General features: G+C 56.0%; 1 protein-coding gene across 2 annotated transcripts in view; it reads left to right on the forward strand.

The window, feature by feature from the left end:
- The window catches only part of COL26A1 (collagen, type XXVI, alpha 1), a 237,950-nt gene that overhangs the window by 205,195 nt on the left and 11,895 nt on the right, over positions 1-20,860 (forward strand). For both annotated transcript variants that reach the window (XM_011929902.1, XM_011929911.1), the window contains exons 4-8: positions 8,347-8,408; positions 15,138-15,294; positions 17,643-17,741; positions 18,976-19,128; positions 20,710-20,793. In XM_011929902.1, coding sequence (XP_011785292.1) covers positions 8,347-8,408; positions 15,138-15,294; positions 17,643-17,741; positions 18,976-19,128; positions 20,710-20,793 — 555 coding nt within the window. The remainder of the gene's footprint in view (positions 1-8,346; positions 8,409-15,137; positions 15,295-17,642; positions 17,742-18,975; positions 19,129-20,709; positions 20,794-20,860) is intronic.

Consider the following 20,860-nt stretch of genomic DNA (forward strand, 5'->3'; position numbering starts at 1 on the left):
ATTTTTAGTAGACAGGGTTTCACCATGTTGGTCAGGCTGGTCTCGAACTCCTGACCTCAGATGATCTGCCCACCTCGGCCTCCCAAAGTGCTGGGATGGAAGGTATAAGCCACCGTGCCTGGCCGGAACTGCGTTTTTAAGGATGAACTGCGAAACAGGGGGAGGTAGGGAATAGGACTGTCCAGAGGAAGGAACTGTGTGTGCAAAGGTTGGAGACTGGGGAATGCTCCGGGGCATGGCCTGGCTGGAGGAGGCGTGGTGTGGTTGGAGGAGGTATGGTCTGGCTGGAGGGGGTGTTGTCTGGCTGGAGGAGGCGTGGCCTTGACTGGTGGGCATGGCCTGGCTGAAAGAGGAATGGTCTGGCTGGAGGAGGTGTGGCCTTGCTGGAGGGGATGTGGCCTGGTTGGAGGGGACACAGTCTAATTGGGAGAGTGTGGCCTGCGGGAGGGGCATGACCTGGCTGGAGGCGGCATAGCCTGGCTGGAGAGAGCATGGCTTGGCTGAAAGAGGAATGGTCTGGCTGGAGGAGGTGTGGCCTCCTTAGAGGGGATGTAGCCTAGTTGGGGGCGTGGCCTGGAGGGAGCATGGCCTGTCTGGAGGAGGTGTGGTCTGGCTAGAGGAGGAGTGGCCTTGCTAGAGGGAATGGGCCTGGTTGGAGGGGCCAAGGCCCAGCTGGGAGGGTGTGGCCTGGTGGGATGGGGTGTGGCCTCACTGTGGTACTGGCCTGGCTGGCAGGTGTGATGGTGAGAGACCAGGGCAGACAGGGGCACTAAGCTTAGCCATGCCAAGGACTTTTTCCTCAGGCCAGTGCGGACGGTTCCGTGTTTCTAGCAGAGGGTGAGGTGACCAAAGTCTGACCAGTAGAGGAAGGTCCTTAGTGACCTCCAGAAGCCCCATGGGGGAAGAGGGAGACCAGAAAGAATGTGTGTCCTGAGACAGACCTCTTGAGTGGAGTGGGAAGACCCTGTGCATAGCAGCATGGAAAGGTGCCTGATGTATTTGTGTTAGACTCAGCCTGGCTGTTTTCTGTCTTCTGTCACACTGGGGAAACTGAGTCCACTGTGGACTTCCTCATTCCTGTGGTCCCCTGTGAGCACTCACAGCCAACCTAACTGGCCTGTCCCCAACCTCATCCCCACAGCAACTGACCCCCAGTGACCTCCTTGGAGTTTTCTTCCCCTAACGGGGTCCAGGAGTCTTGGCTGGGGTCAAAGTTCTCTGGATGGATTTTTCTTTTTTTTGAGATGGAGTTTTGCTCTTGTTGCCCAGGCTAGAGTGCAATGGCGTGATCTCAGCTCACTGCAACCTCCGCCTCTCAGATTTAAGTGATTTTCCTGCCTCAGCCTCCCAAGTAGCTGGGATTATAGGCGCCCACCACCACACCCAGCTAATTTTTGTATTTTTAGTAGAGATGGGGTTTCACTGTGTTGGCCAGGCTGGTCTCGAACTCCTAACCTCAGGTGATCCGCCCTCCTCAGACTCCCGAAGTGCTGAGATTATAGGCGTGAGCCACCAGGCCCAGCCTTCTGGGTAGATTTTTAGGATCTCCTCCAACTGGGCCCTGGTTGCGGTGGCCTACTGGGGACACCCACCCTGCGCACGCCCTCTGCCTGCAGGCCGCCCTCTGAGGCCCCTCACGGAGGGAGCTGGGCCTCTGGGGACAGGACCATCCATGTGCCTTGCCTCCCACTGGCGTCTTATGGCCCAAGTAGACTCCGGCTGCCTCTTTACATTTCCCTGCAATAACCAACTCCTGCCCTATCTGCAAATCCCGTCTCAGGGCCCAGGCCTTGGGAATCCAGCCTCATTTGGAAGGTGGGTCCTGAATTCTGGGAGCAGAGCCATCAACAGAAGCAATGCTGACCAAAGGCAGATGGCAGGTGGATTTGGCAACTGTCGTCCTGCAGTGGGTGAGCAGAGCCCGGAAGTAAGAGGCCAAGGAGAAGGTCACCAGTGGCAAGAGTGAAGAGTCCCGGAGCCTGAGGCCTCTGGAGCTGATCCAGTGTAAACCCCTTTTATAGATGGGAAAACTGAGGTGTGGAGAGAGAGAGGGCGTCTCAAGCCACACAGCGAGTTCCTGGCTGACTTAGAACCAGGTCTCTATAGTTCTCTTTACAATGAACACACCACACAATCAACTCTCTCTCTCTTTTGAGACAGCATCTCAAAAGGACACTGCATCTCCAGCCCAGGCTGGAGTGCAGTGGCACAATCACAACTCACTGCAGCCTCCACCTCCCAGGTTCAAGCAATCCTCCCACCTCAGCCTCCTGAGTAGCTAGGATTACAGGCACACGCCACCACATCCAGCCAATTTTTAAATTTTTTCTAGAGACGAGATCCTGCCATGTTGCCCAGACTGGTCTCGAACTCCTAGGCCCAAGCTATCCTCCCACCTTGACCTCCTAAAGTGCTGGGATGACACGCATGAGCCATCCCACCTGGCCTGCTCTCTCTCTATGTCTCTGTCTGTCTCTTTCTCTCTTTTTTTCTTTTTTCTTTTTCTTTTTTTCTCTTTTTGAGATGGAGTCTTGCTCTGTCACCAGGCTGGAGTGCAGTGGCGCAATTGCGGCTCACTGCAACCTCTGCCTCCCAGGTTCAAGCGATTCTCCTGCCTCAGCCTCCCGAGTAGCTGAAATTACAGGCGCACACCACCACGTCCGGCTGATTTTCTTTTTGTATTTTTAGTAGAGACGGGGTTTCACCATGTTGGCCAGGCTGGTCTTGATCTCTTAACCTCGTGATCCGCCGGGGTTTCAGCCTCCTAAAGTGCTGGGATTACAGACGTGAGCCACTGCGTCCAGCCTGTCTCTTTCACACGCATGTGCTTGTGCATCCACAAACACACAATGGTTTGCCTGGTACGTTGACACTTCCAACATACACCTATTGGCAAAGGTTTTCCCCGCGTGGGTCCTAGACACTGGGAAAGGCGCTGTGGCCCCAGGTGCTCCAGGGCCAGTGTGTTCTCGGAGTGGCAGGACACGTGGGACTCTTCATAATCCCAGAAGGTTAGAGACCACATAGTAGGGTAGTTCAGGCAGGGCCTCCTCCAATCAGAGCCAGGAGGGGACAGGATCAGCACCCCCCTCAGCATTTCCATGTTTCCAGCACTCCAGTGAATAATCAGAGAAAGTTAAACAAACATGCTTTAATTGCCTGTCAATGACAGACGCCAAGGGAATGAAAATCCCATTGGTTCTGGAGCGCGGGCCGGGGGATGGGGGTGGTGTGGCGAGTCAGAGCTGGCTGGGCCTCCTGGGCCTCACCACAGCTGGGGAGCTGGACCCACCCCACAACCCTCATGTCCACCGTTGGCCAAGCTGCTCCTCACCTGCCAAGCAGGGTGCCAAGTGCCAGAGAAAACTGGGCCCAGGCCCAACACAATTTCCAGAAATAGGTATTTGCGAGAGCTGGGCCTCTCCCTCCATCCACTGACCTTCCCCACTGCAGGGGGAGGGACCTGCAGGTCCTAATTGTTGCCTCAGGCCCTGGAAACGCCCTGCTCAAGGCCCCTAAAAGCCTCCAGATTGTGCAGTTTGCCCGGAGTTCCTGGACAGACCAGGGCTGTCATTTGTAACTTCCCCATGTCCACCTCCTCCTCCTCTTCCCTCAGGCCCCAAGGGTGGAGTGATGTCTTCCTGTGTGGCTGGAGAGGTGCTTTTCCCTCACCTCCCCTTCCATCCCCTTCCCTCCCCTTCCCTCCTCTCCCCTCTTCTCCCTTCCCCCTCCCCTCTCTGACAGGGTCTCGCTCTGTTGCCCAGACTGTAGTGCAGTGGTGCCAACATGGCTCACTGCAGCCTCAACCTTCTGGACTCAGGTGATCCTCCTGCCTCAGCCTCCTAAGTAGCTGGGACTACAGGGACATGCCACAGTCTCTGCTAATTTTTGTTTTTTTTTGTAGAGAAGGGGTTTCACCATGTTGCCCAGGCTGGTCTCAGCCTCCTGGACTCAAGTGATCCTCCCGCCTCAGCCTCCCAAGTAGCTGAGACTACAGGTACGCACCACCATGCCTGGCTAATTTTTGTATTTTTTTGTACAGACAGGGTCTCACTATGTTAACCAGGCTGATCTCAAACTCCTGGGCTCAAGCCATCCACCCATCTCAACCTCCCAAAGTACGAGGATTCCAGGCAGGAGCCACCGCACCCATCCTTCTTTTCTTTTTAAAATATGTTATTTTGTTTTAAGACTAAGTGCGGTGGCTCACGCCTGTCATCTCAGCTGTTTGGGAGGCCGAGCTGGGTGGATCACCTGAGGTCAGGAGTTCGAGACCAGCCTGGTCAACATGGTGAAACCCTGTCTCTACTAAAAATACAAAAATATTAGCAGGGCACGGTGGCACATGACTGTAGTCCCAGCTACGTGGGAGGCTGAGGCGGGAGAATCGCTTGAACCCAGGTGGCAACGGTTTCAGTGAGACAAGATTACACCACTGCACTCCAGCCCAGGCAGTAGAGCAAGATTCTGTCTCAAAAGCAAATTATGTTAGATTCAGAGGATTACATGTGCTTGTTTGTTACATGCATAATAGTAGGGATTGGACTTCTAGTGTACCCATCACCCAAATGTTTTTTGTTTTTTGTTTTTGAGACGGAGTTTTGCTCTGTTTTGGCCATGCTGGAGTGCAATGGCTCGATCTTGGCTCACCACAACCTCTGCCTCCCGGATTCAAGCGATCCTCGTGCCTCAGCCTCCCGAGTAGTTGGGATTTTAGGCATCTGCCACCATCCTGGCTAATATTTGTAATTTTAGTAGAGACAGGGTTTCACCATGCTGGTCAGGCTGATCGTGAACTCCTGACCTCAGGTGATCCTCTCACCTCGGCCTCCCAAAGTGCTGAGATTACAGGCATGAGCCACCATGCCCAGCCTCATTACCCAAATGTTGAGCACTGTACCAGATAGATAACTTTTCAATCCTCATACCCCATCTTTATGTCCATGTATACCCCTTGTTCAGCTCCTACTTATAAGCGAGAACATGCAATATTTGATCTTCTGCTTCTGAGTTTGTTCACTCAGAATGACAACATCCACCTGCATCCATGTTGCTGCAAAGGACATGATTTCATTCTTTTTCATGGCTGTGTAATATTCCACAGAATATATGTACCTTATTTTCTTTATCCAATCCACCACTGATGGACATTTAGGTTCCGTCTTGCTTTTTCCAAGTGATCCTGGTCAACCCACAGGACACAGCTAGTAGACAGGGGTCATGGATCTCTGCTTTCAAGTAACCCCTGAAGGCAGGTATTTGGGTCTGTGCAGCCCTGCCCCTCTCCCCATCAGTATTAGACTGTTGACACAGTGTCATCCAGTCACAGGAACATCCGCAGAGCCTTCAGGTGGATGAGAGATGATTAGAGGTAGAGGAGAGGAGGTGGACAGATGAGGAGCAGGGTGAATGTATAGGTGGGTAGATGGGGGTGTTTAGGGCTGGGGTAGCATGAGATGTAGGATGGGTAGCTGGGTGGGTGGGTAGATAGGTGAACAAATGGAACCCTGTTCATTTTGATCTCTGCCTTTCCCATTAAGGACTTATTTTAGCAGTGCAGGAATCATTGGTTGTGTAAGTTTAAGAGGAAGGCACTAGATTGGGCGACGTGGCTCTCACCTGTAATCCCAGCACTTTGGGAGGCTGAGGTGGGTGGATCCCTTGAGGTCAGAAGTTCGAGACCAGCCTGGCCAACATGGTAAAACCTTGTCTCTACTAAAAATACAAAACTAGCCGGGTGTGGTGGTGCATGCCTGTCGTCCCAGCTACCCGAGAGGCTGAGGCAGAAGAGTCACTTGAACCTGGGAGGTGGAGGTTGCAGTGAGCAAGTTTGCGTCACTGTACTCCAGCCTGGGTGACAGAGTGAGACTGTCTTAAAAAAAAAAAAAAAAAGCAGGCACTGAAAGCACCCTGGACACCAGGGCCTTGTTGACTGGGGACTTCACAGAGGCTGGTCTTTTAGGGACTCTGCCATTTCATCAGGGATGTCCCCAAATGTCAGTGTCAGTGGGTCTTTCCTCTTCGGCGGGTCCCTGTTTCCAGGGAGGACTCCCTCCCCTGCCCCATCTGGGGTTTCTTGAGCCCCAGGAGAGCCAGTGGCTCCCAGTTTCCATCCCTACCTTGGGTTTGCAAGGCTGGCTGGCGCACCTGGCTGCATGCAGCTTGCAAAATAGTATTTGCATTGTTCATCTGCCAGGAGGTCCCTCCGCCTTTCCTTTTGCTTTGTGGATTTTATACCTTTTTTATTTCTTGTTTTTTTTTGTTTGTTTGTTTTGAGACGGAGTCTCACTGTGTCGCCCAGACTGGAGTGCAGTGGCACGGTCTCGGCTCACTGCAAGCTCCGCTTCTTGGGTTCATGCCATTCTCCTGCCGCAGCCTCCCAATTAGCTGGGACTACAGGCGCTCGCCACCACGCCCGGCTAATTTTTTGTATTTTTTAGTAAAGACGGGGTTTCACCGTGTTAGTCAGGATGGTCTTGATCTCCCGACCTTGTGTATCTGCCTGCCTCAGCCTCCCAAAGTGTTGGGATTACAGGCATGAGCCACCGTGCCCGGCCTACCTTTTTATTTCTTTATCAGCCCTTTCCTGAGAGAAAACAGAAGGGAACCTGTGTTCAATCCACCATGTTTAACCAGAAAGCCACATCCCTGTATCGTGTGTCTTTGGTGAAGTCCTGCCTGGTCCCAGAGTCAGAAAACTGTATATATTCTTCTAGTTGTTTGAATGTTCAGTGTTTATACCTCAGTCTTTAATCTGTTTTATGCATCAGAGGTACTGACAAGGTTTTATGGAGGAGAAAGAGTTCTATTCCTTAACAAATGCTTATAAATCACTGACTTGGGCCAGCCAGGGATAGACGGGAGGGAAGCAGGGAGAGGGCCCTCTGCTAGGCCACATGTTGCTGGGGAGGAGACAGTAGCGTGTTGCCCCCTCTTGACCCAAGACTGAGCACCCTGAGGGTACAGCCTCGACCACCTATTACCAGGGTCCTAAGACTCCCCCCGACCCCCCGTGGTTTCTCCCCAAACATCTGTTGCAGAGGAATCGCCGTTTTTTTTTTTTTTAAGGATGGGGAACATTTCAAGGTGGTTTGCATTCGGTAACAAAGACAGGGATAGCTCCAAGAACAAGGGGGAGGCTGACAGTGTTGGGGGGCCGTGGACTGTACGCATGAGCTGCAGCTCTCACCACTCCCAAGCAGCACCATGGTCAGCCGCAGCGCGCCGAGTGGGAGCTATTCAGTTACCCAAATACCTCTTAGGCATCTGTTTAACAGGGATGGGGATCGTGCAGGGTCAGGCTTTGAACTGAGCTGAGGAGAGAGACTTTAGGCATCCCCTGACGTCTAGAGCAATAAAAGCTCTTTAGAACAGCTTTGAACCGTCTATTTCATCATTAAAGAGCTCCAGGTCTCGGGCCTCCGGGGAGACAGACATTAAAAGATAATTACAGCCCAGAGAGATGTGTGCTTGGGCGGGGTCAGCATCAGTAGGCTCCTAACTGGCCTTCCGGGCTCCAGTCCTTCCCACTTCCACCCACTGCAAGCTCTGCTGCCAGAGCGAGCATCTACAAATGCAAATCTGACCTTGAATTTCACCTGCCTAAGACCCTCCAGTGACCTACGGACACTGCCACAGCCCTTCCCAGGCCCCTGGTGTTAGAGCTCCTTGACCTTTCCAGCCTTGGCGGCCCCCAAATGTGTTCTGAGTTGGCCAACCTGCCCTGTTCTCACTCTCCTCTCGCCTCGGAAAATGTACTCTTTCAGAATGCATTTCTTTTTCTTTTAGAATGCATTTGCTCTTCTCTCTGCAGAACCTGGCCAGCTATTGTGCATTCCTCAGGTCTCATCTTTGATGCCACTGCCTCCAGGACGTCCTCCTTGATTGCCCCCCCGACTGGACTGGCTTTGGCATCCCTTTCCCAGTCTGTGTCTATTAGCCCAACTCTGGTTCTCAAAGTCAGGGGCCCACCTCACTATCTGTTCATCAATTGTCAGATATTTTTTGAGTCCCTGCTTTGTGCCAGGCACTGAGATTCATAGGTGAACAAAATAGAAAAAGACCCCTGCCTTCATGGTGCTCGCCAGCTCACAGCATCACCTTGTCTGAATAAACAGACAGTACAGTGTACTGTGCGTGCTCAGAAGGGAGGCTCAGTGGTCCAGCAGGCTGCATGGAGGAGGGGTCTCTGAGGGTAAGGCTTTGAAGGATGAATAGGAGTTTTCCAAGCAAAATGACTGGAGATGTTTCTGCTTGCCCGCCTGCCCAGAGGCTATCCTGGTGACTGGGCTGCTCTCTTCCCAGGGTCTACACTCTGCTTTCATATTAGTTCCTCTTCTCTTTCAGAATGCATGAACTGCACCCGGCTCAGTGACATGAGTGAGCGACTGACCACACTGGAGGCCAAGGTCAGTTGGGCTGGAGAGTCTGGGCCTGGGGAGCTGCCTGGGGACCTGGGGTGGTGGGGAGAGGCGTCGGGCAATCACTTGGTGTGGCTGTGGAATTCCCAGCCCCAGGTTTCCCAGCAGGCTTGGACAGCTGGTCCCAGGTACTGTGTACTGTTCAGGCCTTGGTGGATCTGCGTGGCCTTCTTGGGCTGGGAGGTCCCAGGCAGCAGGCTGGTTGTGGGCAGGGCAGAATGGTGCTGAGCTCCTGGGACCTGGCGGCTGGGAGATTGGACACCCAGAAGACAGTGGAAAGAGGAGGGAGTCTCTGTCCCTCCAGGGCCACTCTTCCCACTTCCAGAATGGGGCTGGGCACAGAGGAACGGATGGGAAAAGACTCCGTGGAGGAGGAACTGCTGGGAAGTGACCAGCTTTCAGCCCAGTCTATAGGAAGAAGACTCCCTCAGTGGATGAGGAATCCATAAAGGCCAAGCAATTTACCTGGCAGTGACCCCAGGCAGCACTGGGCAGGGAGAGAGGCAGGGAAGGGTATGCCCAGTACAGGTGTGTTCATGGGCAGGTGACCTGTGGAACACCTGGGGCTCCATCTCACACTCCCTCTGGGAGGCGGTGGTTTTGAGCACACTTCAGGGCCCGCCCACCTTAGGGCGATGAAGCCAGACATCTCTCCTGCCCCTCACTGGGTTAACACTTCCCTGAGGGTACTTCCTGTCTCAGTCAGCTTGTGCAAGCTCCTGTGGCTGGAGAAAGCCCTTGGCAGAGTTGCAGGTGGCCACAGGCAGAAGCCAAAGCCAGGTGGGGCTGAGGGGTGCGCATGGGGCGTCAACAGCATCTGCCCCGATGGGGACAAGCCCTGTTCTCACCCAGAGGGCTTGGTAAGCAGGCTCTGGTGTTTAGCCACAGGGGCTCGGCCTCGGGGAGGGCAGATCTGGAGGGATGAGGCAGCCTCCAAATACCTACAAAGCCTCTTGGGACAGCAGGATCTGCTACATTTCCTGGCCCCCCAGGGGAGAGCCAGCACCAGGAGGCTGGAATCAGCTGAGCCAGAGGCAGAGCTCTCTCCGGAGCAGAACTGTGGCGACCGGAGCACGTGGCATTGCCCAGAGTGTGTGAGCAGGGCCACGTGGCAGGGAGGCTGGGTGAGGACCAGGGACCTGAGAGTGTGGGGCTGGAGCCCCAGGCAGCAAGAGCCCCTAGAAGACAGCAGGGCCAGGGTCAGCCGTGCCTCCACCCAGAAGAGCGCACACACACACACACACACACACATGCATACCCACATCATACATGTGGACACACATACACACACATAGACACCCGTGCACACACATCTGTGCGCATGTGGAGACACACATACATATATACGCACACAGACACACACATTTGCACATGTGCACACAGACCCACGCATACACACAAAAACAGGGACACACATATGTAATACCCATGTTCACACGCACAGATACTCAGGCATACGCCCACACACTGCATGCATGCACATGGGCACACGTACATATACACACACATGCACACACATGACACAGATGTGCACACATTAACACACACAGCCCTTGACAACTCCACATTACCCTTGGCCCTGACTTCTGCCCTGGGGGTTGCAGGTGAGCATGGCTTGGAGTCAGACATGTGTGGGACCGCCCTCCGCCAGCTGGGTGACTCTCTCAGAGCACCTCCCGCCCCTCATCTGTAGAATGGATAAAGCGTCAGCCCGGCAGAGCTGTTGAGAGTCTGCAGGGAGATGGCAGTGGGAACTGGCTTTGGAAATGGTCTAGTGCTGACCAGGAGTCAGGGATTAGTGCTGTCACCTACGGCAGCCACGTTACTGTCCCCGCCTTACAGACACAGACACAGGTGTGCGGCAGACATCTGTGCCAAGCAGTGACGGGGGCCCCGAGGCATGCCTTCGCGGCCTCCCTTGTCCTCCAGCCCTTCCGTAGGTGGGCGGGGTCTCCCAGCGGCCCAGGCCTGGGATGAGAGAGACCCGTCTGCTCTCCTTGGAGTCTTAACTCTCGGGGGACAGGAGTGGAGGGTTCCAGGGAGCAACTGTTTCCACATGGGCTGAGCTGGGCCGGGACCTCTGGAACGGGTGCAGCAGAAAATGCTGAGGGGTGAGCTTCTGGCATCTGAGATTTTAGAAAAGGCGGGGTCCCCGAGCCATGTCCAACCTGGTGGACATTTTCCTAGTCCCGGAAGCCTCTGTGTGATTTGGCGCAGAGCAGCGGCCCTGGCCTCAGCCCAGTATTGTGGGTGTTAAAAGTCGCAGCTCTAGGGGAGGGTGGGCGTTTGGCCAGCTGTCCCCCACCCACCTGGCCCACGCCCTCCCATCATGAGCAATTCCTCCCTGTGGCCTTCCTGGCCCTGACACCCTCTCCACTAAGGGCCCCAGCTCCATGGTCTCCAGCGGCAGGCCCGGGGCAGGGCTTGCCCTGTGACGCTGAGCGAGAGGGCTGTGTCCTCTCTGTGCACCTCGAGGGCTGGAGGGAAGGACAGCAGTGCATGGCAGAAGCCCAGGCCAGGATTCCCACCCTTCCTTCACTCCACCTTGGCCAGCCCTTCCCTCTGGATCTCAGTCGGATGGCCTGGAAAATGGAAATTGGAGTCGCTTCATTTTGAGGCTGGTCCAGAGTGGGGAAGCACAGGCAGCTCTTGACTGGGGAGCTGGGGGAGATAGCTTGGGCCTGGGGCGTGCAGAAACGGAGGAACTTTGCAGCCCTCCTCCTTTTGATAGTTGTCTGCATTTCTAGGTAGGGGCTGGGAGACTCCTCTCTTAGCTCCTGCATCTTGTCTGGAGCACTTTCTGGCCGCCCACCTACCCACTCCATGCCCACCTGTGTTGAGAGGGCCTCTTGGAGGCTTTTTGTTTTGTTTTGTTTTTCAGACAAGGTCTCGCACTATCACCCAGGCTGGGGTGCAGTGGCGTGATCTCAGCTCACTACAACCTCCGCCTCCTGGGCCAGGTTTAAGTGATTCTCCCGCCTCAGCCTCCTGAGTAGTGGGGATTACAGGTGCCCACCACATCCAGCTAATTTTTGTATTTTTAGTAGAGATGGGGTTTCACTATGTTGGCCAGGCTGGACTCAAACTCCTGACCTCAAGCGATCTGCCCGCCTCGGCCTCCCAGTGTCGGGATTACAGGCGTGAACCACTGTGCCCAGTCTCATAGGGAGCTTTGATGGCCCAGATCAGAGGGCCCCGAGAGGCAGCGGCCTGGAGAGGGGAAGGGAACACCAGCTGGGTTAGTTGCCAAGACACCCCAGTGGCACTAGAGGCCGTGCCAAGGTCAGGTGAGTCTGCAGGAGCCAGGACACAGAGCTGTGTTTTCAGCTCAGATCAGAGACTAGGGGTCAGCCAGGGCAGAGGCTGGGATCCCAGCAGGGTGAAGGCAGAGCCAGGACAGGAACCAGGCAGGCAGATCCCAGACAGGGAAGCAGAAATCAGATGGCTTGCATAAAACAGCAGCAACCCAGAGCCTGGACACTTCGGCTTCTGCTCCCTTAGACAAGAAGTCTGCTTTGGTATGTCAGGAAGGAGGCAAATGAGAGAAACCTGGCCAATGGTAGCTTATTCCATAAGGACATTTATTGTTTATTTGACAAGAAGTCCAGGAGTAGAGGTGGTCTCAGGATTGGTTTGGTGTCCAAGGAAGCCAGGCTGTTCGCTGACTTCTTAGTGAATTGACTTTTGTCTGCATTGGTTGATGCCTCATGATTACAAAGTGGCTGCTGCAGCTCCAGGCATCACATCCTCACCTTGTATGTAAAGGCAGGAAGTGGAGGGTGAGGTGAAGCTTCCCAACAGACTCCTTATGTTCCATGAGCCTGTGCTGGGTGAAGTAACCACCTCCTAGTTGCAAGGGAGCTGGGAAACTGAGTACCTGGCCAAGCAGAAAGGGATTGCTCGGCCCGGTTCAGGTCAGTCCTGATTCCTTTCCTGGGCCACATGCACAGAGGCACAAGAGGGAGTTCTGGAGCAAGGGAATAAGGGGCAGCAGGGGCAAGGCAACCCACAGAGTCCACTCCATTTGCTCTCCCACTGGTGCGGACCTAGGAGCTGGTCCAGGATTTCTGCCACCCTCTGTTCCTGGGACGGGCCGGTGGGCAGAAGGCCAGCAGGGCACCGAGGAAGATTCCGGCCTGCCCTCCCCTCTCCTGGCCCGGGCTTTACTCTCTGACTTCATGGACCGCAAACAGTACTCGAGAGTCACGGAAGCCTCAGAGTCCCAGCAGTCTCTGGTGTGGAGAGGGCAGTGCCCTGGCCAGTCTGCCAGGCCGCAATGACATCATCAGGGCCACTGCCCCCAAAGGCCGTGGCCTGGATTTTTTGGGCTGGGTCCCCACGCCCACGGCTGCCCGCCTGGGTGAGCTCATGCCTGGGCAGTAATAGGATCAATTTCTCCAGGTCAGCCACAGCCAAGCCAGGAGGGCTGAGACATTGGCCAGGGCAGATTCCAACCAGGGCCCCTCTGTCCAGGTCTGCAGGCTCTGTGAGCAGGGGTGTCCCGGTGGGACGTGCCTCATGAAGGAGTGAGCTAGGCCTTTTGTATTGGCTGGCAGGTCACTTCAGGGGAAGCCAGAGCTTTGCCAAGAATGGGGAACTATAGGGGATGCCTGCAGGAGCCCAAGGCAGGACCCCTCCCCAAATCTCTCCAGGCTCCACCCTGCTCCCTTCTCCTCCGCCCTAGCCTCCCCCCACCAGCCCCGCCTCCTGTCATGGTCCCCTACCTCCACCTCCCAGTCCTTGGGACCGCCCCCTGTTAACTATGGCTATCTGAGGTCCCCCCGGGATACTGCAACCCACCCCACCCCAACTTACCACTTTCACTCCCAAGCCTGCCCCTCTCCCATGCCCTTGTTCGACTGGGGGCATTTCTACTATTCCCAGCAGCCAGGCCTGAAACGGGAGACACGCTTCAGCCTTCACCCCACCTCCTGCCCCCAGCCCCGGGAGCACCAGGGCCTGACGCGTCTCCAAATCCCCTGCGCTGGTTGTCCCCTGCGCTGGTTGTCCCAGGCCCCTTCCATCACATGACCTGACAGCCACAGTCTCCTTGCTCCTCCCCAGAGCCCCTAACCTTGGCTGTGGCCTGTCAGCTTCTCCAGGGATGCCAGCGGCTAGGACAGGAATTGGAACCCTTTCCTCCTTCCGGAGATTCAGGAGACTGGGGTCCACCCTTCACTGTTGTGTGATCTGAGCCAGCTGCCCCAGCTCTCTGTGACTCCATGAAGTTCAGCCAGGGTTGAGGCAGAGCTGTTGGGAGGATAAACTGTGGTTTGGTGGATGAGGTACCACTTGGGATCCCGGCCTGACCGCCCATTTGCTGGGTGATTTCGGGCAAGTCACTTGCAGTCTCTGAACCTCTGTTTCCATCTCATTTGTGATATCTCCACAGTGACCCTCCCAGTTTCATGGACCCTTCTAAGGACCAGAAAGGGGAGTGGCTGAAAGAATTGGCCCTGGGGGTCAAGGGGCCCTGGGCCAGGCATCCAGGCCATCAGAGGGCTGTGTCCCATAGTGGGGTGGAGGGAGAGCCTGCTCTGCAGCCCACAGCGGGGCCTGAGCCCAGGGGGCCCAGCCAGAACCCTGGGTGCAGGGTCAGAGCCCTGAGCAGCCGCTGAGTGCACCCTGGAGGTGCACCTGCTGGGGAGGAGCCCAGAGCAGGCCACTTTGTCCCCAGGGATCCCAGGACTGTCCCCCAGGCCCAGGAGCGCTGCAGAACTGGTGAAGGGGCTACTCAGGGAGATCATCTGCCTGTGCACCGTGGACCCTCAGCTCAGCCCAGCGGGTCCCTCACGTCCCTCGGTCCGGGGGCCCACCCAGGTTCCCAGCAGGGATCTCCGCCCACCCTGAGCCTATTTCTGGCACACAGCGCCTCCTGCCGGCCTCCTTGGGGGCAGCAGGAACTCACGGGGCTTCTGAGTCCTGTCTCTCAGGTCTTTAAAGGAAGGAGCAAGTCTCCTGGTCCCAGGCTCTGGGTCTCAGCCACCTTTGACTCCTGCCTCCCTCAAGTGGAGAGAGATGGGGCCGCACTGCAGGCTGGTCCCAAGCAATCGTGGCCACTCGCGTTTTTCTGGAAAACCTTCTAAAGGTCATGTGCCACAAGGGGCGTATTAATACCCACCCTTCCTCTCTCCTCCTTCCCTTCCTTTTCTCTTTGTGTGTGTGTGTGTGTGTGTGTGTGTGTTTTCTCTCTCTCTCTCTTTTTTTGTAGATGGGGTCTCGATGTGTTGCCCAGGCTAGAGCACAGTGGCACAATCGTAACTCACTGTAGCCTTGAACTCCTGGGTTCAACCTCCTGAGTAACTGGGACTGCAGGTGTGTGCCACCTCGCCCAGCTAATTTTTTTTATTTTTTGCAGAGATGGCGGTTTCACTGTGTTGTCCAGGCTGTTCTCAAACTCCTGGCCTCAAGTGATCCTCCAGCCTCAGCCTCTCGAAGTATTGAGATTACAGGCATGAGCCACCGCTCCTGGCCAGCACAGGGACTTTGACAGTGTCCGAAAGGCACTGCTTGAACCTGAGGGTCCAGGAAGACTTTCCTAATGTGAGAAGGAGGAGAGAGCTGGGATGGAGGGAACCCCGGCCACGGGTGAGGTGCTCCCACTAAGAAGCGTGACAGGGCACACGCAGCGTGGACAGCTGCAGGTCTCATGGGGTGCACACACGTGTCCCTGCCCTGGCCTGACGGGGACCTGATTCTTTGTCTCCTTTGGCCCAGGTCCTCCTGCTAGAAGCAGCAGAACGGCCCTCGAGCCCCGACAACGACCTGCCGGCTCCCCAGATCACCCCTCCCCCCTGGAACGAGGACTTCTTCCCTGATGCCATCCCTCTGGCTCACCCGGGGCCACGACAGAGAAGGCCCACGGGCCCAGCCGGTGAGTGAGGGCTGCAGAGAGGACAGGCTGGGGCAGCCGAAGGGGCCTCAGGCACGGCATCCCAGGGTCTCCCTAGAGAGGCCACACACGAGGCTCTCTGGATCAGACATGCCACCTGGCATTTTGAAAAATTAAGCTAACAGTTCAAAACTGGGAGATTTCACCTAAAAGCCAGGATTTCTAGTTTATCTTAAAAAGTAGATGATCTGGCCAGGCGCAGTGGCTCTGTAAGGCTGAATCCAGGAGTTGAAGGCTGGGGTCTACCATGAGTGGTCAGGATCTGCACTGTGCCAATTATTAAATATTTTCATAGCAGATATGAAAATCTTTCAAATGCAGATATAATTTTTTTTTTTTTTGAAATGGAATCTCTCTCTGTCACCCAGGCTGGAGTGCAGTGTCATGATCTCGGCTCACTGCAACCTCTGCCTCCTGGGCTCAAGTGATTCTCCTGCCTCAGCCTCCCGAATAACTGGGATTACAGGCACGCACCACCAAGCCCGGCTAATTTTTGTATTTTTAGTAGAGATGGGGTTTTCCATGTTAGCCAGGCTGGTCTCGAACTCCTGACCTCAAATGATCTGCCCGCCTTGGCCTCCCAAAGTGCTGGGATTACAGGTGTGAGCCAGCGCACCCAGCCTAATTTCTGTATTTTTTAGTAGAGACAGGGTTTCACCATGTTGGCCAGCTGGCCCTGAACTCCTGACCTTAAGTGATCCACCCGCCTCGGTCTCCAAAGTGCTGGGATTACAGATGTGAGCTAGCGCACCCAGCCTACAGATACCATTCTTAATCTTCACACAAAGCTTGGAAGCCTTGAGGTTACAGGGGAGACACCTGAGACTCAGAGAAGTTAAGTGACACCCCTGGGGTCACCCAGCAAGCCAGGGGCATTTTGCCTCCATGATTCTCTGCCCTTAGAGCCCTTTGGAGTGAGCGCTCTCCCCTCCCCTCTGTTCTATGTGTCTATTCTGATGCCGGGTTGGGGAGCAGGGGCAGAGCAGGGAGGAGAGAGGCATGACAGAGGTGGCCTCCAGTGGCCAGTCCCAAGGCTGGGGAAGGGGACTGAAGGCTGTGGGAGGAGGGCCGAGCTCAGGTCTGCTATGGGAAGGGGAACCTCTCTCACTCTGGTCCCCTGGACCACCCCTGGAGCTGCTATCCCTAAAGTCTCACACCCAGAGCGTTATCCCATGCCCACATTCTTCAAATCTTTCTTCGGGGATGGAGGATGAGGGGGCTTCCCATCCCACCGGGGACCCAGGCCCCTCAAAAGGGGATGGCTGGCGAGACCTTCCCAACCAGGGAAATGCAGTTTCAAGAACGGCCACCAGGTGGCGCACACACCCTACACATGGTGACATCTGCAGCCAACCTGGATCCCAGAGAGCAGGTGGGGCTCTTCCGAGGCCAGCAGCCCTCAGCCAGGCCCTCCCCACCATACCACAGTCCCATGCAGCTGGAGTGCAAAGGGCCCTAAGACTCAACGCAGGTCCCTTCATCAGATCAGGAAATTTTTTTTTTTTTTTTTTTGGTGTGAGACACGGTCTAGCTCTGTATGCCACGCTGGAGTGCGGTGGTGTGATCATAGCTTACTGCAGCTCAGACGTCCTGGGCTCAAGCCATCCTCCCACCTCACCCTCCCCAGTGGCTGGGGCCACAGGCATGCACCACTATGCCCTGCTAACTTTTGCATCTTTTGTAGAGATAGAGTCTCACTAAATGGCCCAGGCTGGTCTCAAACTCCTTGGGCTCAAGTGATCTTCCTGCCTCAGCCTCCCAAAGTGCTGAGCACACACTTTTGAGCAACCTGTCTGGGCCAGAGGGAGAAAGGACTGTCCCCTGGCCACACAGCAGGCCTTACCTCTCCATCTCCTTGTCCACCCTTGGGGCTTGGAGACCTGTAGCTGGGAAGATCCATCCTTCAGGACCTCCTGGGGCCTCCTCGGAGGCCGCGTATTGGGGAGCACTTTGCCACAAGCCCGGTTCTTGACCCTAAGCAGGGAGACAGTAGGGTGTAAGAGAGGGACCTGGAGCTAAGCAATTTCAGCTGCGGCCTGGCTGTGTGACCTTGGGGAAGCGACAACCTTCCTGAGCCTCAGTTTTCCCACATTGAAAATGGGAACGAAAGCAGTTCTTGGAATCATAGATGTACCTAAGTGCAAAACTAATTTGTGAATTATAACAAACAACAACTCCAAGGTGATGTGAGTGGCTTTGCCTGTTTGGGGAGTTCCAGGCAGGCGGGGCTCCTGGGGGAAGGTGGGCCAACAGCCCAGGGAGCCAAGCCTGGAGCCGCTGGAGGCTGGGGGTCCACTGTGTTCTGATGCTCTGTCTCCTTCTCTCCCCAGGGCCCCCAGGGCAGACAGGACCACCAGGGCCTGCAGGCCCCCCTGGGTCCAAAGGTGACCGAGGCCAGATGGGAGAGAAGGGCCCAGCGGGGCCCCCTGGTACGAAAACCCCCCACATATATGATGTTGTCAACCTGTGGAAGGGGCTGTGCTCTCTCCCCTACCGCAGCAGGCGAGGTGTCCCATGCACCCACAGCCCTGATCTTGCTGGGTACAGGAAAAACGGCGTCTTTTTTTTTTTTTTATTTTTTGAGAGGGAGTCTCACTTTGTAGTCTAGGCTGGAGTGCAGTGATGCCATCTCGGCTCATTGCCACCTCTGCCTCCCAGGTTCAAGCAATTCTCCTGCCTCAGCCTCCCGAGTAGCTGGGACTACAGGCGCCCGCCACCACACCCAGCTAGTTTCGTATTTTCAGTAGAGACAGGATTTCACCATGTTGGTCAGGCTGGTCTCGAACTCCTGACCTCAGGTGATCCACCCACCTTGGCCTCCCAAAGTGCTGGGATGACAGGCGTGAGCCACCACTGCACTTGGCACTTTTTTTTTTTTTGAGACAGAGTCTTGCGCTATGTTGCCCAGACCGGAGCACAGTGGCACAATCTCAGCTCACTGCCACCTCCACCTCCTGGGTTCAAGCAACTTTCCTGCCTCAACCTACTGAGTAACTAAGATTACAGGTGCCCGCCACAGCTAATTTTTGTGTTTTTAGTAGAGACAGGGTTTCACCATGTTGACCAGGCAGGTCTTGAACTCCTGACCACAGGTGATCTGCCTGCCTCAGCCTCCCAAAGTGCTGGGATTACAGGGGGGAGCCACGACGCCTGACCAAAACAGGGTCTTTAGGGAGCTTCGGGTACAGGCATGAGCGTTGAGGCTGTCAGGGGCCAGGAGCTGTTCTCAGCCGTTTAAACACCTCCAGAGACCACCCTCTCGACTCCTCCTGGGTCCTGCGGGGGAAGGACCCCTGGTTCAGCAGGTGCAGGGCCAGCCCAGGATGGTGGCTTACATTTGGTATCCCTGCCACAGGGCTGAGGTCCCTGGGAGGGACCAATGGGCCTCTGGCCACAGCCTTTGCTGATTTCACCGTCCCTGCCCCGCTCACCCTCCCCAGCTGCTCCTAAGTATCCCCTCTGGACTGGGCTGGGAAGGGCAGCCCATTTCAATTACACCCCAGGACACCCCCAAGGAAGACTGTGGATTGGAGGCCACCACTGACTGGCTGTGTGTCCCTGACCAACCCTGTTTCTTTCAGGGCCTCAGTTTCCCCATTTGTAATGTCGCAGCCACCCGCCAGGCTCCAGCCACCACAGTGACTGTTCTTTTCCTCATTGCAGGGCTCCTGGGGCCTCCAGGGCCCCAAGGGCTTCCTGGAGAGATGGGGCGCCCCGGCCCCCCAGGACCACCCGGCCCAGCAGGCAGCCCAGGCCCCTCACCAAACAGCCCCCAGGGCGCCCTCTACTCCCTGCAGCCACCTACAGACAAAGACAGTGAGTGATGCGCTTGGGGGGCCGGGGGAGGGCTGAGCCATGCTGTGTTCTGGCAGGGATCAGCCTTCCTTAAAGGATCCTGGGAAGTGGACCCCTCCACATGTCCATCCTGCTGCGCCCAACTGGCTCACTCCTGCAGGCCTTCTCCAGCAAGCCCTCCATGCAGTGTTCAGGGCCTGCCAGAGACGATGGCAGAAAACAGCTTGGGAGCAAGGCTTGGCCCTCGCGCTGAGCATCCCCAGGGGAACCCAGTGCTGGCTCCCAGCCCTGCTCTTGGCCCCAAAGTGGCCTGTCTCTGCCTCAGTGCTCAGCTCCCTGACTTGGCCCAGATTCCCTACCTGGCTACCCCACCCCACCGAGGTTATCCCTTGTTGTACTTCTTCCTCACCCATCCTCACTGCAGGTCATTCAGCAGGTGTTCAGTGAGCACCTACTATGTGCAAGGCAGATTTAGCCACTGGGGATACAGCAGTGTGCAAAACAAACTCTGGCCCTCAGGGGCACAGGCCAGTCCAAGAGAACTTCTGAACACACAGAAATGTCCACTTCTACCTTGGGAGGTGGGGACAGGGAGGTGCAGCGAGTGGACGGGACCAGGACTCTGGGCCCGAGGGACCATGAGGCAGTGGGAGGCCAGGCAGCGGAGTCCGCGAGCCCTGAGAGGAATATCATTTCTGGTTAAGTGTCCCGGCAACTAAGATTTTAATTTTAATTTTTTTTGACATAGGGTCTCGCTCTGTTGCCCAGGCTGGAATGCAGTGGTGCCATCATGGCTCACTGTAGCTTCTTACCCTCTGGGCTCAAGGGATCCTCCCACCTCAGCCTCCTGAGTAGCCAGAACCACAGGCATGCACCACCACATCTAACTAATTTTTTTTTTTTTTGAGTGGAGATGGGGTCTCACTGTGTTGCCCAGGCTGGTCTGGAGATGTGGTCTCATTGTGTTGGCCAGGCTGGTCTTGAACTCCTGGCCTGAAGTGATCCTCCCTCCTTGGCCTCCTAAAGTGCTGGCATTACAGGTGTGAACCACTGTGCCCAGCCTGGGGTAGGGTTTTATGAGGAAGGTGATGGCATTGCCCTGGGGCCCTGGGTCTGGTTCGGGATGCGCCAGGGTGAATCAGGCAGGGGGCTCATCCTGGAGGACCATGGGTGATGGGTTGTTAGACGACACCCCTGCCCCAGGCAGTGTGGTCGCTGTGATGGAATTAGACACCCCAGGCACAGCTCAGAGGGGTGGGCATGGAGGGCTTCCTGGAGGAGTGAGCCAGTTGGGTGGGCCTGTGAAGTGGAGCCTAGAAGAAGGTGCCAGCCTGGCGCATTGGAGAAGTGAACAGGGCAGACCCAGAGTCTGAAGAGCCTGGATATTGTTCTAGAAGATATTTGTGTTTTATATGAAGCTGACCGACCTGGCTTTCCCTCCTCTTTGTCTGGGCCTCTCCGTGCTCCTCTGAGCAGTGGGGGCAACAGTGGGAGCCCCCTGGGCTCCATGTGGCCTAGCTCAGGGCTCAGTGCCCAGGACCAGCCTCCCAGCACTGCCAGGTCTGCCCCGCCAGACCCCTGGCTGCTCCGCTCTTCCCACAGATGGAGACTCAAGGCTGGCCTCTGCCATCGTGGACACAGTGCTGGCGGGCATCCCAGGACCCCGGGGTCCCCCTGGTCTACCAGGTAAGTGAATGGTGGGCTGGCCTGCATTGAGGACTCCATCCCGCCAGGGCTGGGCCTGAGCCATGGG

This window comes from Colobus angolensis, unplaced genomic scaffold (genome assembly GCF_000951035.1).
Source record: "Colobus angolensis palliatus isolate OR3802 unplaced genomic scaffold, Cang.pa_1.0 Scaffold120, whole genome shotgun sequence".
Lineage (NCBI taxonomy): Eukaryota > Metazoa > Chordata > Mammalia > Primates > Cercopithecidae > Colobus > Colobus angolensis.